The sequence below is a fragment of the Danio aesculapii genome, chromosome 15 (genome assembly GCF_903798145.1).
Source record: "Danio aesculapii chromosome 15, fDanAes4.1, whole genome shotgun sequence".
In the NCBI taxonomy this organism is placed as follows: domain Eukaryota; kingdom Metazoa; phylum Chordata; class Actinopteri; order Cypriniformes; family Danionidae; genus Danio; species Danio aesculapii.
In genome coordinates, this window is record NC_079449.1 from 12,974,981 (window position 1) to 12,990,983 (window position 16,003).

Here is a 16,003-nt window from a genome sequence, read left to right on the forward strand (position 1 = left end):
AACCCACGCGAATGCAGGTAGAACATTCAAACTCCACACAATAACGCCAACTGACCCAGCCGAGGCTTGAACCAGCAACCTTCTTGCTGTAAGGTGACAGCACTACCTACTGCGCCACTGCGTCGCCCTTATTTATAATTGTATATAAATTCTGAAACATATTTAACTGTACCTACCTGAATTGGCTCTATCACTGTCTCTCTACTCCACCAAAAGCTGGTGTGTGGTGAGTATACTGGAACTGTTGTCCTGTGGCTGCCATCTGGCGGTGGTGTGGAGAGACACCCCTCATGAATGTAAAGCTCTTTGAGTGTATGGCCATCCATGATGAATGCGCTATATAAATACACATTACTTACTTACTTGTAAGTTGTAAGAAAATAGCAGAATGTTATTGATTCACTTTATTTTTGATATATAAATGCAGCTTGAAGGAACGTAATAAAATATTATTGAAAACAATCAAAAAACTATTTTAAATGGTAGTGTAAACCAGTCAAAAGAGTTTTTTTTTAAATAGTACTGATTTTATTTATTGATATTTTGTTATGTCATTTCATATTAGTAACTCATTTTACATCATGACTTGAGTGTACACTATTGCAGTGTTTCCCAACCCTGTTCCTGGAGGCACACTAACAGTACATATTTTCGGTGTTTCTCTTATCTGACCCATTAACTTCAGGTTTTGGAGCCTCTTCTAATGTTCTGATGAGTTGATTCAGGTGTGTTTGATTAGGGAGAGGTTAAAAATGTGGACTGTTGGTGTGCCTTCAGGAACAGGGTTGAGAAACACTGCACTATTGTAGTGAGTTCACTTTGCTCTTTATTTCTACAATATCTGATTTATCTCATTAATAAGTTCATCTGGAATATGTGCATATTGTATTACACATGGAGAAATGTTATGAGGAGCTTATTTGTAGGGTTTTGTAGAAGCACTATCAAATTGTTATAAATTGATTGTACAGGGAGAGCAAAACTGTATGAATAATACACTGAAAAAATCTAAGAGAAAATACTAGTTCTGTTTTTCTGCACTGTAGAAAGAGATTCATTACTTTATACGTTATAAAACGTGAGCAAGCCTGTTGCCTTAAAACCAACAAGTTGACTTTTCTTTTAAATAAGTGAGAAAACCCATTGTAACTCGGAATTAAGTTGACATAACTTAATTTTTATAATTATGCAGAGTTCATTTACGTAATAATTTGAAAGTAATGGGTTTACTCACTGTTTTCAAGTAAAGTAACTAATCGCAAAGTGACTAAAAATGTAAACAGGTTTACTCACTTTTCAGAGTAAAGTCAACTAATCACTTATTTTACAGTGTGCATCAGAATAGCATGCCTAATTCAGTGTTATGTACTGTTTTTTAAATAGTTTTAAACATTTGCTTGCATTTTCTGAGTGAAACTTGCTTCACTCTTCGCTTTACTTTGCTCGTTCAAACTACTTATTTAAAATGAAACTACACAATTCTTGAGATTTCATTGGGACAACTTAATTTTTTTATGTTCAATCCACATAAATTTGTTAAAAGTGTTAAGTTAACTTAATTTGTGTTGGGACAACATGAATGAATTTTGTGGAGCCCAGCATTTTTTACAGTGTTGCTGCTACAATAGAGTGGAGGAATTATGACGTCAATTTGTATGCAAAAACCCTTAAGCGAGTTAGCGTTTTAGCAGTTCCGTTTCCCTCGTCCCAAAGTCAATGGGTATTTTAAATGGGATTTCAGTTAAATCACTTAAATAAGGTGTGTGGCTAACACAAACTCAAGATACTTTCACGTTTTATTCTACGACATAAAACACATCAGTTACATCACACTCTTGAGTTTTAAAATTGGTTAAACTTCTTTAAATAGACTTTTGCTATCAAGTTGCTAAATGGGACTACAGGCAGTGTCGAGACATTATACGCCATCGAGCTGAACTGGGGTGCGTTTCCCAAACAATGACATAACTCGTGATTGTACAATCATAGTACGATGCATTGTTTGGGAAATACTGATGTAGTGACAGGTGTTTCCCAAAACTGTAGTTTCTCTGTCGCAGATCCACGTTTGGACAAAGTGTGTAAGTGTAATAAACTGTGTTTGAACACAGAGCTTATTATTTGGAATCTTCGAAAAGCCTATGGGAAAATACTATAGGGATTTTATCGAGGGAAACAGTTTTATGCCTTTTTTTAAGTTTCAATGTATTTATGGTGAAGCATTTTCCACTAGGTGGTGCAGTTTTAGCATCCGCCAGCAGGAGAAAAAAGGACCTGCTTTCAAGCTGAAGGGGTGAGTCCCTATTTGACCAATAAGAAGTCCCGACGTACACGAGTGAAGCTTTTATCCACTGTTCCTTTTTTATACATTAGTAATTTACAAAAACAGCTAAAATAGGCAACAAACAAAAATTCCAAAGAAAATTTTATAAAAAAAAAAAAAATAAATAAACTGTTTTATGCTAGCATCCGATTAGCCTACAAGGTGACGTCATAGTTCCTCCACTCTATTTCTTTCATTATATAAATATGAGCATCTTGAGTGTAGCTGTCCATGGTGCTGATTATTTTTGCATTGATTTGTGTGTCCATTAGAGGGCAGCAAAGCGTATTTTTTAACCAATATAAACATACCTGCTTATATCACATTCTCTCAGGTCCTGATGGAGGATGTGCATGTGATCCTCCTGGGGATCTGCCTGGTGATCCTGGCCCTCCAGGCCCTCCGGGTGACCCCGGTGATCCTGGGCAGAAAGGTTTCAGAGGTCCCCTTGGTGAAATTGGGCTTAGTGGAGACAATGGTGTGAATGGGATAACTGTATGTACACCTGCTCGAGATTCATGTGAAAATGTGTTTGTGCTTGTGTTTGCATTTGTAAAGATTTCCTGTTTTGTGTGTCTGTTGTGGATTTTTAGGGTTCCAGAGGCTTAACGGGTCCCAGAGGTGTGAAAGGAAAGAAAGGAGAGGTCATGACGTTAAGCAGAAAAGGTGAAGTGTTTAAACATTTTAAGACTAACCACAAATTGTGTAAAACCAATGGTGATTTATGTTATAATACAGCATAAACAGGGTTTGAATTACAGCTGGGTTTGATTAATTTAACTAATTAACTCTTGATCCCCATGAAGGGCATCAAAACAAGATGTGTGTGTGTTTGGGGTCTGCTCTTTATTCATTCACTCATTCATTTTCTTTTCGGCTTAATCTGGGATCGCCACAGAGGAATGAACCCATCAACATTCATACACACTCATTGACACACATACACTACGGACAATTTAGCCTACCCAATTCACCTATAGTGTACGTCTTTGGACAAAGTACCCAGAGGAAACCCGTGCCAACACGGGGAGAACATGCAAACTCCACACAGAAACGCCAACTGACCCAGCCGAGCCTCGAACCAGCAACCTTCTTGCAGTGAGGCATGCTACCCACTGCGCCACCATGCTGCCCTGCAAATTATAAAACTGTAGAATGTCTTAATCCATAGGTCTTTAACTCGATTCCTAGAGGGCCGCAGCTCTGCACTGTTCTGCTTCAACCTTAATCAAACACAGCCAATCCAACTAATCAAAGTGTTCAAGACTGCTAGAGACTATTAAGCAGGTGTGAGTTGGAGGTGGTTGTAGCTAAACTATGCAGAGCTGCGGCCCTCCAGGAATTGAGTTTGAGACTTTATATCTTTATATCTTTATATCTTTATATCTCTGGTTGTTGATCAAATCCTGATCAAATTATTTAGCGAATCCCTCATCTTTTTTTTACATGAAAATTCATCAGAACTTTATCAGAATATTTTTTCAATTTTGTTAAAGGGGAGAAAGGTGATCTGGGACCTGTTGGACAACATGGAAAACAAGGATATACTGGGAAAACGGGGGTTGATGGGATAGATGGCGACCCTGGAGATCCTGGACCTTTAGTAAGCCATGAGTTTAAAAGAGTTTATGTGTACATTAGTGCTGTCAAAAGATTAATCACAAAATAAAAGCTTGTATTTACATAATATTCTGTAAATAGAAACAGTGTATATAGAAATCCTGTATATAGAAATGTTTATATTTGAGAAAATGTTTATTTAAATGTATAAATAAAATTGTTATAACTATATTTATAACTTATTTATTCTTTTTTTTTCTTTTCGGCTTAGTCCCTTTATTACTTATGGGATCGTCCCTTATCCAGCATATGTTTTACAGAGCTGATGCCCTTCCAGCTGCAACCCATCACTGGGAAACATCCATACACACACAAACACGACGGACAATTTAGCTTACCCAATTCACCTAGAGCGCATGTCTTTGAACTGTGGGGGAAACCGGAGTACCCGGAGGAAACCCACGGGAACACGGGGAGAACATGCAATCTCCACACAGGAATGCCAACTGACCCCGCCAAGGCTCGAACCAGCGACCTTCTTGCTGTGAGGCGATCGTGCTACCCACTGCGCCACCGTATTATTTTATCTGTCTTAAATGGAATTGATTTTTGGATGATTGTGATTACCCCTCTTGCTTGAGAACTAAATGATGCTGCAAATATTTGACCTGGCACAATATGTATACACAGTGAATAGACACACATTATGTAAATGTAACTTTTATTTTGGTTGAGATTAATTGTTTGGCAGCACTAAAATAAGCACTAATAATATATATATATATATATATATATATATATATATATATATATATATATATATATATATATATATATATATATATATATATATATATATATATATACATACCTGAGACTAAGGACTGATACTGAAGATTCAACTTTGCCATCACAGAAATGAATACCAGTTTAAGATATATGTACTAAAATGACTGTAAAGTTAAGCGATAGGTCATTACTGCATCTTTTCTTTCTATTAATTTAGCTGTAAGGTATAATGTTCGTTTGTTACAGTTGTAGTTAACATTTGACAAGACAAGAATGGGTGTGGTCAATAGTTTTAGGGCAACTTTGATGAAAAGTCTGGATCCACTTTAAATATGTTCAAACGGATTTATTATGTATATATTTTTTCCTTCCAGGGAGATGATCTCTTTGGTCCACCAGGTGACAGAGGGTGTCAGGGCACTGTTGGTGTGAAAGGCATCAGGGGTCAGACTGGACCTCCTGGTGGATGTATTATGGGGTCAATCGGGCGACGGGGACAACAAGGAGACCCCGGACCTCAAGGCATGGCAGGATTCCCTGGCCCTAAAGGGCTTCAAGGTGAAAGTCACAGTGCTGAGACTGGTTCATATTCTACTAATATAAGCCTCAAAATGCTAAAGCTGTACTGGCCTTATTCTACAATGCGAAAGTGCGCTCATTTTTGCGATCGTTTTAGAACTTCCAATTCAGTCGCCTATGGGAGAAATAACTCAGAATAATAAACGGTCAAACTACTTGCTCTACAAACAAGTGTGTTCATGACTATACAGACAAAGCAGAATAATATAATAATAAAATATCAGTTTGCAACATCAAGCATCATAACAAGCTGTTTTAAACATCTAAAAATCAATGGTAGTGAATGAGAGCTGAAGTCTTGAGCCAAATAGATTTAAATGGCAATGCCTGCTCATACATCAAAAAAAGGGTCAGTATAGTTAATATAAATATCAGTACAGAAGATTTTAAATGTTTCTGTTCTGTGAGAATTTTTCACAAAGGAATTACTTCTTTAATTTAAAAAGAGTGCATTACATTAATCAAAAGTGATATTTATTAAAAGTGAGAATTATAACGTTACGAAGGTTTCGGCCACACTTTTTTTAAGACATAGTTCTCATTAACAGCCTTTTAGCTGAATAAACCCCTAATTTGGTGCTTATTAATAGTTAGTAGTTAGGTTTAGGATTAGGAATGTAGAATAAGATCTTTATGTACTTTAAAAGTACAAATAGCCAGTATCATAATAATAGGCAGAGAATAAGCCACAATTAATAAGCCAGCAGCTAGCTCTCTGCAACTCTCACATGGTTGCCCCCTGAAGCTAAGCAGGGCTGCCCAGTCAGTACCTAGATGGAAGACCACATAGGAAAGCTCGGTTGCTGCCAGAAGTGGTGTTAGTGAGACCAGCAGGGGGTGCTCAACTTGGGGTCTGTGTTGGTCCTAATGCCCCAGTATAGTGAAGGGGACTCTATACTGCTCAGTGAATTCCGTTTTACAGATTAGATTTTAAACTGAGGTCCTGTCTCTCATTAAAAATCCCAGGATGTCCTTCAGAAAGAGTAGGGGTTTAACCCCGGTGTCCTGGCCAAATTTGCCCACTGGCCTCTGTCCATCATGGCCTCTTATCCATCCCGATAGCTGGTGTATGGTGTGTTCGGTCTGGCGCAATATGGCTGCCGTCACGTCATCCAGGTGGATGTTTCTCTCTGGGGGTGGATGAGGAGATTCCCCCCAATGTGTAAAGCACATTTGAGTGTATATTATATATATATATATATATATATATATATATATATATATATATATATATATATATATATATATATATATATATATATATATATATATATATACAATTATTATAGATATAAAATAAATTATTAATTTAATAGTGAGAATTGAAACTCAAATAAGTGTGACCAAAATTTTCTATTTCAAACAAATGCTGTTGTTTTGAACTTTCCATACATTAAGGAATCCTAAAGAAATGTTGGATTGGTTTGCATAAAATTATTAAGAAGCAAAACTGCTTTCAGTATCAATTTCAGCATTCTTAAGCTCCAAATCAGCATCTGCAATACATATTCAGTTATTACAGCCTAAAAGTTATTGTAATAATATTTGATCATTTTACTGTTTTTACTATAATTTAATCAAATAAATATATCCATGTAGATCACAGGTGCCAAATCCAGTTCCTGGAGAGCCGAAGCTCTGCACAGTTTAGCGTTAACTCTAATTAAACACACCAGATAAAACTAACTCAGTCCTTCAGGCTTATTTGAAACCTACAGGTGTTGAAGCAGGGTTGAAACTAAACTATGCAGAACTGCGGCCCTCTAGGAACTGGAATTGACACCTGTGATGTAGAACATCAGAGATTTTTTTTCAAAAGCACTAAAATTATACAGACCACAAACCAAATAGCGCTTTTGATGGACAATGATTATGTATTGTAATTGTGTTATGTATATTGTATTGCGTATTGTAATTTGTAATATTCTTGGTAGGTGAAACTCTGCCCTGTGGACCTGGCATACCTGGACCCCGTGGTTGCAAAGGAATGCCTGGTGGTATAGGTAAAACGTGTAAAATTATTTACTAAATAAAGAAATGTAAGTGTCGAATTACCCCTGCAGCTTTATATTTTTGTTACATATTTGTTATAAGTCTTTAATCTGACATTTTATATGCAATCAGTGTCTTATTAGTGAAATATTTTTGATTAGTGTACTGTTGTAGTTGACTAGTTAATGATGACTCAATGGCCAGGCACACACAGTAGCTAAATGTGGTTGTCAGTTCACTTCTTATTGCGTAATGTTGTGAATTTCTCAGTCTGGGTCACGGCACCAAAACTGTAGTGAATTTCTCAGTCTGGCTCACAGCACCAAAACTGTTGTGAAATTCTAAGATGAGCAAAAAAAAACAGGGAGAACTTTCGGGTATCTTCAAAGCAGCATCCTTTATTAAGAAGAACTCAGCGTCGCTGTAGCGTCATCGAAAGAACTCTCCACTGGCACAGCAGACACTCAGTTTAAATACAGTTTTACAGACATTAATACATGTAGGTGGGGACAGTCTAAATCAAAGCATGCAAATGAAGTGTTGTTGTCGGCAGGGTAAATTGCCTTTCCAAGCACAAACTCATCAGCATACAAGTACCCATTCACGATACATTTTAGCATTAAAACCAGTTAAGTTGACCAGCTTGAGAATAGTTACAGCTGTGCTGTGAAACTGACAATTTGCATTACTTTGGAGACAGTCAGGGCTCAGGAAACCAAGACATTTTAAGGTCTGTCACACTCTAAAAACAACTTTTCAGTTATATATATAGATTGTATAAATGTGTATTCCCACAGTAAGTTCACTTTTTATTGTGTATTTAACTTTCAAAATAGTGTGGGTAGTGGTAACCACATTTACACTATATCCACACAGTGTGTACAGTGCTAAGCTGAACACATAGGTGTTAGTGATGTATTTTAATTAATTTTTTCCACTGTATGCATGCATTATTAAGCATTAAGTAAGAAATAGAGGTACTAATCTTCACTCATACATGTTGCCAATGCCAGATTTAGTTTGAAAAGTTAAAAAAACGTAACTAGCAAAAATAAATAAATGTAAAACGATATTATTGCCACCTGCATATGTCTGTTTTAATGTTATTAAAATGAATCATAATAGAATTTGATGTACATTTGATGGTGCTTTATGTGTTAAACTAATGAAGTGAATTGCGGTTTAATTGTTAATTTTGCAGTGCTCATGATTGTGATCGGATCATCTAAACCCATTATTATTTTCTAGGTGACAAAGGTAAGCTTGGAAATCCAGGATGCATTGGACAAAACGGAACAAGGGGACCCAAGGGAGAAATAGGAGAACCTGGGGATTGTGGAGTCACTGGACAAAGAGGTAAGAGATTCAATCAAATGAGTTTTCTCAAGAAAAAAAATAAGAGCTATAGGATATATATATATATATATATATATATATATATATATATATATATATATATACTCACCGGCCACTTTATTAGGTATACCTGTCCAATGCTCGCTAACACATTTCTAATCAGCCAATCAGATTGTAGCAACTCAATGCATTTAGGCATGTAGTCATGATCAAGAGGATCATGGTCTGATGAGTCTCGATTTCTGTTGCAACATTTGGAATTGCCACGAAAAATTAAGGCAGTTCTGAAGGCAAAAGGGTTCCCTAATAAAGTGGCCAGTGAGTGTATACTCTATATGTAGCCTTTAAGTTGACTTGAAGGAGTGTTAATAAGGCTGTCATGAAACCTTTGTAATCATGAGGTTTTGAGATACTTATGACAACTTATTACATACTTATAACATATGCTGGATAAGTTGGCAGTTCATTCCACTGTGGTGACCCCAGATTAATAAAGGAACTAAGCCGAAAAGAAAATGAATGAATGAATGAATAAATATTTCATCATATATTTTTCATAAATTGCCTCTTTCCTGTTTTCCTCTTCCTCATCTTATGAACACCCCTTCATGTGAACTGTTACCAGACTTACTTTAAAAGAGAAATGCCATAGGAAATGCTGAGAAAAACATCCTTGCTCTGTTTGAAAAGAATTCAAATTTCACAGGAGAGCGAAACCATTTTGTCCTCAACTGTATATCTACGTCATATTTACACTAGAGTTAATCCAATTGATTAGAACTCTTTGAATCCAATATCCCTTCTATCTCGTCTGTAGGTCCAGATGGATATTTAGGAGATCTAGGTGAACCTGGCCCCTGCGGCATCAGTATTAATGGCTCACCTGGAATACCTGGCAGTCGTGGACCCGCAGGTCTGAAGGGCTCTTGTGGAGATCGTATGTTCGGGGCTCCAGGGCCGCTGGGGCCCTCTGGGGTTCAGGGATGTCAGGGCCCTAAAGGTGTCCCAGGACCTCCAGGACCTATTGGATTGCAAGGTACCACAAGACAAGTGACCTTTATTCACATTTCACATGTTGTACTCTTCCGTTGGTGTCTGTGTAGTCAAATTAAGAATATATATATTTTTAATATTTTTGCGTTTTGGCGGTTTTTGGACAGCTTTTGGGGTGGAAAAAGTCAGCTATATTTGAAAACACTGCTAATAATATCATATATATTGTTTTAATCCCTGCAGGTATGTCTGGTGTTCCAGGTTATCCTGGTAGAAAAGGGGAAAGGGGGAAGGATGGTGCACCAGGACCACCTGGATGCCCAGGCAAAAGTCCAGAGCAGTGCGATAAAGGAGATGAGGGTCTGCCTGGCAAGAAAGGAGAACAGGGCTTAATTGGACATAGAGGTGAGTAGAGACCACTCCATCAAGATACATTTGTTAAAACTGTTTGATAACAACTTTTCTTTGTTAGGCTGCCCTGGAGAGAAGGGGTCGCTTGGGGAGCTGGGATGTCCAGGCATTGGAGCCAAAGGAGCCCGGGGAAAACCTGGTACCCCTGGACCTCAAGGATGCATAGGCCTTCAGGGACCCGCAGGAATCAACGGGGAGTGTGGAAATCAAGGATATCCTGGACTAAAGGGTAAAGAGTCTTTCCAAGGAGGCTTAATGTGATTTAGGACATTTTTTTAATGTGTAAATGTAAATGTTGTGTGAATTTATTTTAACAAATATCCTTAATTGCCATTTGCAACAATACGTTTGGCTTGGATTGAGTGCTTTGATTGGATTGGACATCTAATATAGATATATGGATTGGAATATGGGCTGAATACCCAATTTAGATAGATATGGCCATCAAGGCTAGTTTTATATACACTTTACATTTAAACTGCTAAGAGATTTTGTCTTGTTTCTAGGCCAAATATCTAAACATTCTTAAATCAAAAAGCATTTACTAGAAAATATTGTTTAATGATAATAAGTCAAAATAAAGTTAGATTTGCCTTACAGTTTTTCTCAGTGCACTATTTACATTTGCACAACAGGTAATGCATTTCTCAAAACAATTAGTCATTTGTTCACATCAGAGTAGCAGTTTCTCATTCCTTCCAACAAATTGCAAATGCTTTTGGACATGCATCAATTACATCTCTTCTGTTTTATAACATTTTCATTTGCTTATGTCATGTCAGTCGCAGATTCGCACTCTATAACATCATAACATCAGAAAGGTCCGACCCTTCCTATCTGAACATGCAGCTCAACTCATTGTTCAAGCTCCAAACTGGATTATTGCAACTCTCCACTAGCCGGGCTTCCAGCTAACTCTATCAAATCTCTTCAGCTGCTTCAGAACGCAGCAGCACGAGTGGTCTTTGATGAACCTAAAAGAGCACATGTCACTCCGCTACTCACCCGTTTGCACTGGCTGCCAGTTGCTGCTCGCATCAAATTCAAAGCTCTGATGTTTGCTTACAAAGCGACCTCTGGCTTTGCCCCTTCTTATCTGCTCTCACTTCTGCAGATATATGTGCCCTCCAGAAACTTGCGTTCTGTGAATGAACGTCGCCTCATGGTTTAATCTCTAAGAGGAAAGAAATCACTTTCCCGAACTCTCGCATTCAATCTGCCCAGTTGGTGGAAGAACTCCCTAACTGCATCAGAATGGAAGAGTCACTTGCTGTCTTCAAGAAACGACTAAAAACTCAACTATTTAGTCTCCACTTTCCTTCCTAATCTGCAATTGGCTCTCTGGCTATACCACTAACTGTGCTCTCTCTCTCTCAAAAAAAACAAAACATTACTAATGCTTTGCTTCTTAGACTTCTTAGACTTTAGATGTGTAAATTGCTTCCTTGTCCTCAGTTGTAAGTCGCTTTGGATAAAAGCGTCGGCTAAATGTAAATGTAAATGTAATAGTCATTCCATAGAAAACTATTAGTCCTCATTTCATTACTTGAGTCATTACATACAAAAATGCTTATTTTATTAAAAAAATGTAAATCTTTTTTTTTCACTCAGATGTTTTCAGACAGTGGTTTGCATCACATGATAGGATGCTGGTGGAATATCTCCCTTCCTACTCTCCATTCCTAAATCCAATAGAGAAATTTTTTCTCTTCCTGGAGGTGGAAGGTATATGACTAGCATCCACATAGCCAAATGGCCCTGCTAGTGGCCTTGGTTGCAGCATGTGATGACATCACAGCAGAGTCCTGCAAAAGGTGGATTCGCCTATGACAGGAGAAACTTTCCTTGCTGCATTGCAAGAGCTGGTATTCGCTGTGATGTAGATGAAACTATGTGGCCAGACAGAGGAACGTCTGGATGTGCATGAATGATTTACAGACCTATGTATGTTGTAGGTTCAGTTCCAATATGTACTGCAGTATTGTTTACAGTTGTGCACAGCTCTACCCAAAGGAAGTGTATGTTTGGTGTAAATAAGGGTGCATTTATTGTTTTGCACAATGCTGTTAATAAATTAGAATTGCAAAGAGCATCTGCAGTAAAAATGTGAAACATACAGATTCAGTGTCTTGTACTCAGATACCTCACTAAATACAGTGATGTCTAACTTTACTGTAGTTTTCAAATGGCTGGGCAAATAGTATATAGTGCTGTCTTGAGCATTTTCAGGAAGTGTCACCAAAATCTGATATGTTGTAAACTGTAAACTGTTAAAATGAAAACACGACAAAGCCATTTGACTATCTTGTTCATAAGCAATGGTGTCAGGACTTTTCATCTTGATGACACTGACACTTTTATTGACATCAATACTTGCTTTGAGGAATGAGCTTTCCATTTTGAGCAAGTGACACGCTTTTGCAGGTTATCAACTAGGTTTTGCAGTTAGTACTAATTGTTTTGAAAAATGCATTAACTGTTGTGCAGATGCAAATAGTGTTGTGAGAAATGCACTAAAGCGAAAAACTGTAGTACAAAGGCAAAAAACCGTAAAACAAGCTAAATATTTGGCCTGTGGGTTAAGTAAAATAATGTTGTTTTCAGTTTGAAATAAGACTATTTTACTTGCTCCACCCACAGATAATTCCATATATTTAATGTTGACATATTATTCTGAAAGCAAAACAATAATTTTTACCCAGTTAAGAGGGATGTGCGTGCTTTTGTACAGTTTTTCATTATTGTAAACATTGGACCCACCAGTATTATTAGGTGAGGTTAATATCAAATTAAACAAATGAATAAATGACTATAAATAATGATAGGGTTGTTAGACTCTTGCACTTTTTCGTGTTGTCAAAATGCTTGTGTTTATATAGACTTATTGGTGTGTGTGTGTTTGTGTGTTTGTGTGTGTGTGTGTGTGTGTGTGTGTGTGTGTGTGTGTGTGTGTGTGTGTGTGTGTGTGTGTGTGTGTGTGTGTGTGTGTGTGCATATGTGCACCGTTGTGTGCAATGTTTGTATGTTTAGAACCACCTCCTATGATAGTAGGGGTCCTGAGTAACTGGAATTATTATTTTTGGGGTCACGGACTGAAAAGTTTGGAAACCCCTGTTCTAGAAAAGACTTTTTGATTTATGAATATTTACATTTTTGGACTAGAAACAAGACAAAAACTGAAAGAAAAATAAAAAGCTTTTTTGCATTGTCAAAGTTTGGGGTTGAAGGTGTTTTGAAAGTAATATTGCTCTTAATTTTATTAAAACTATATTGTAACTATTTTAATACTTGAGATATTATTATTGTGTTTTTAATACATTTTCAAATCTCAAAATTATTTATTTGCTGGAAAAGCAGACTTTTTTGTATTATTATTCAAATCTTACGTCGCTCGTTCCTTCAGAAAACATTTTAATATGTAGTTTTGGTGCTTTGGTGCTAAATTATTATTATTATTATTATTATTATTATTATTATTATTATTATTATTATTATTATTATTATTATTATTATTATTAGAAGTAGTAGTAGTAGTAGTAGTAGTAGTAGTAGTAGTAGTATTACTTAAGGTTGAAAACCAGTGTGCTGCTGTTTTTTTTTTTTTGTGCAAACAGGGATGATTATTTTGATTAATCTAATATTTTGTAACACTACTGTCACTGTTGACCACACTGTCCCCTCTGCTTTATATTTTACATGTTTTTCCAGATCTCCAATAAATTATTAATGTGATATATCATAAATCATGAAATTAGGAAAACATACCTAAAGCACAGCACTGCATGTTTGCTTTTCCCTACTATTACAGCAAAATACCAAAATCAAAACAAAAGATTCACTAAGAAAGGAGAGAAAGTTTGAAAAGAGCTCTTGGCATAGATATTCTTGTTATATCAACTCGCATTAAAACATCAAGTGTGTTGTTTTCCTGACATGGAAAATTTACAGCTCATTCAAACTGATGCATTAGAATTATTTGTAATTCAACCTAAAACAGCATATTTACATATATATATTTGGAGCTCATAGTGATTCTCAGCTGTCTTGTGTCTTTTGAAACTCTGCCCAGGTTTGCCTGGACCTTGTGGACAAAACGGCTGTCCTGGAAACATCGGGCAGACGGGCTATGTAGGACCTCCTGGACCGAAAGGCTTAAAGGGTCTCAATGGATGTTCAGGCTTCCCTGGGTTTAATGGAACCAAGGGACAGAAAGGTAATTTAAAACTTTAAAATATGAAGATGTAAGATTTGTTTCATGCTGGGGAAAAAAATTGACCAATTATGCAACATCTAAACATCTGATCTGATTTAAGTTAAAATTCTGATGTAATGTATCACTGCCTACATGTACATAGTTTGTATTTCTAGTCCATTTGTTTAGTTATCTGATACTGTTATTTTTATTTATTTATTTTACATTTTAAGGTCAGTATTATTAGCGCCCATAAGCTATATTCTTTTCAATTTGTCCACAGAACAAGCTAATATACCTTCTGTTCTTTTTTTTTCAGGATGTGTTGGGCCTCCAGGCTTTCCAGGAGACTTGTTTTATCACCCTGTGAAAGGAGAAATAGGGCCACCTGGACCCCATGGTGAGAATGGCTTCTGTGGAGAAAGAGGTAACCCTGATATACTCAAATCCTGTCATATTGTTTATCAAGTTTCATCAAAACCACCAGGGTCATGTAGTTTCCTTCTCTTAACTCTCAGGTGATAAAGGGGATCCAGGTCCACCGGGAACACCAGGGTATCCAGGTCTGAACGGACCTCCAGGTTTTGAAAGGGGCTGTCGTGGACCACCAGGTGCTCGTGGGGTGCCTGGTGAGCCTGGTGTACGTGGACCACGTGGGCCAAAGGGAATTGTGGGATTCCCAGGGGAAAATGGTGATAATGTAAGTGATTGGTCTTATGTTTTTATATGAATTATATATGAAAATTTATTTGGTGGCTTAGTAGTTAGCACCGTCAAATCAAGGACCTGTTTGTAATGACAGCACTTGCAACCTTAGTTGGCTGATGATGGATTTTGGAAATGCACCCCAGAATATTTTTTTTTTTTTGTAGATGAATATATAGATTGTATTCACAAACAGTGCCTCTAACTTTTTTTGTAGGGGGATCCTGGATTGAGCGGCATGCCAGGAACTCCTGGTTATCGTGGATATGATGGTCCTAAAGGTAAAATGCATGTTATAATAATATAGATATACATATAAATAAAATATATATACATTATAAACCAACGCAACCCGAGGTTTTTTGTTCGTTTGTTTTTTACACTTACCTGGGCAATATTTATTTAAATTACAACAGTATTGTGAGAACTATTAAAATTGAAAACTAATGCAATTTTAATATCTTGTAAAATAGATTCCTATAATTCATTCATTTTCCTTCGACTTGGTCCCTTTTTTCATCAGGGGTCATCACAGTGGAATGAACCGCCGATTCCCATAATGAGAAAGCTTAATTTTTAGTATCTTTATGCCACTCTTCAGTATCACATGATGCTTTACAAATCAATCTGTTCTGCTGATTGGGTGCTTAAGAAACAATAATCAGGATCAGTGTTTATTATAATAAGCATACAGTATGATGGTTTTATATACAGGAACTCTTCTGAGAAAAGTAAAAGTGTACTGTCAGTTTGATTAATTGCAGAATAATGATTTTAATTATTCTGATACAAATACTTTAAAGGTCATATTTTGGTTTTGGGGGTCTCCAACAACAAGCTGATGTGCATGCAAGGTCAAAAAACACTTTCATTGTCTTAAAATATGCATTTATTTTTACTTAATTATCCCAACGACTCCCAAATGATTTGTTCAGCGATTCATTTGTTCCCAAACCCATTCTTAGCGCGAAGCTAATCTGCGCTGATTGGACTGATGACCCAGTCTGTGGTGATTGTTCGACTGCGTTCAGTGCAAGACAGAGAGAAATGCCCAGCACGCCTATTTAGTAGCAGCCAGAGAGTATGTGAAAGCCCAATGCAGT

General features: G+C 36.9%; 1 protein-coding gene across 1 annotated transcript in view; it reads left to right on the forward strand.

The window, feature by feature from the left end:
• col4a4 (collagen, type IV, alpha 4) overlaps positions 1-16,003 on the forward strand; it is an 85,899-nt gene that overhangs the window by 56,711 nt on the left and 13,185 nt on the right. Inside the window, exons 21-33 of the mRNA XM_056474100.1 lie at positions 2,658-2,818; positions 2,917-2,989; positions 3,820-3,926; positions 5,047-5,230; positions 7,186-7,254; positions 8,492-8,599; positions 9,417-9,635; positions 9,836-9,997; positions 10,065-10,232; positions 14,073-14,216; positions 14,515-14,622; positions 14,714-14,895; positions 15,118-15,181. Of these exons, the coding sequence (XP_056330075.1) occupies positions 2,658-2,818; positions 2,917-2,989; positions 3,820-3,926; positions 5,047-5,230; positions 7,186-7,254; positions 8,492-8,599; positions 9,417-9,635; positions 9,836-9,997; positions 10,065-10,232; positions 14,073-14,216; positions 14,515-14,622; positions 14,714-14,895; positions 15,118-15,181 (1,749 nt within the window). The remainder of the gene's footprint in view (positions 1-2,657; positions 2,819-2,916; positions 2,990-3,819; positions 3,927-5,046; positions 5,231-7,185; positions 7,255-8,491; positions 8,600-9,416; positions 9,636-9,835; positions 9,998-10,064; positions 10,233-14,072; positions 14,217-14,514; positions 14,623-14,713; positions 14,896-15,117; positions 15,182-16,003) is intronic.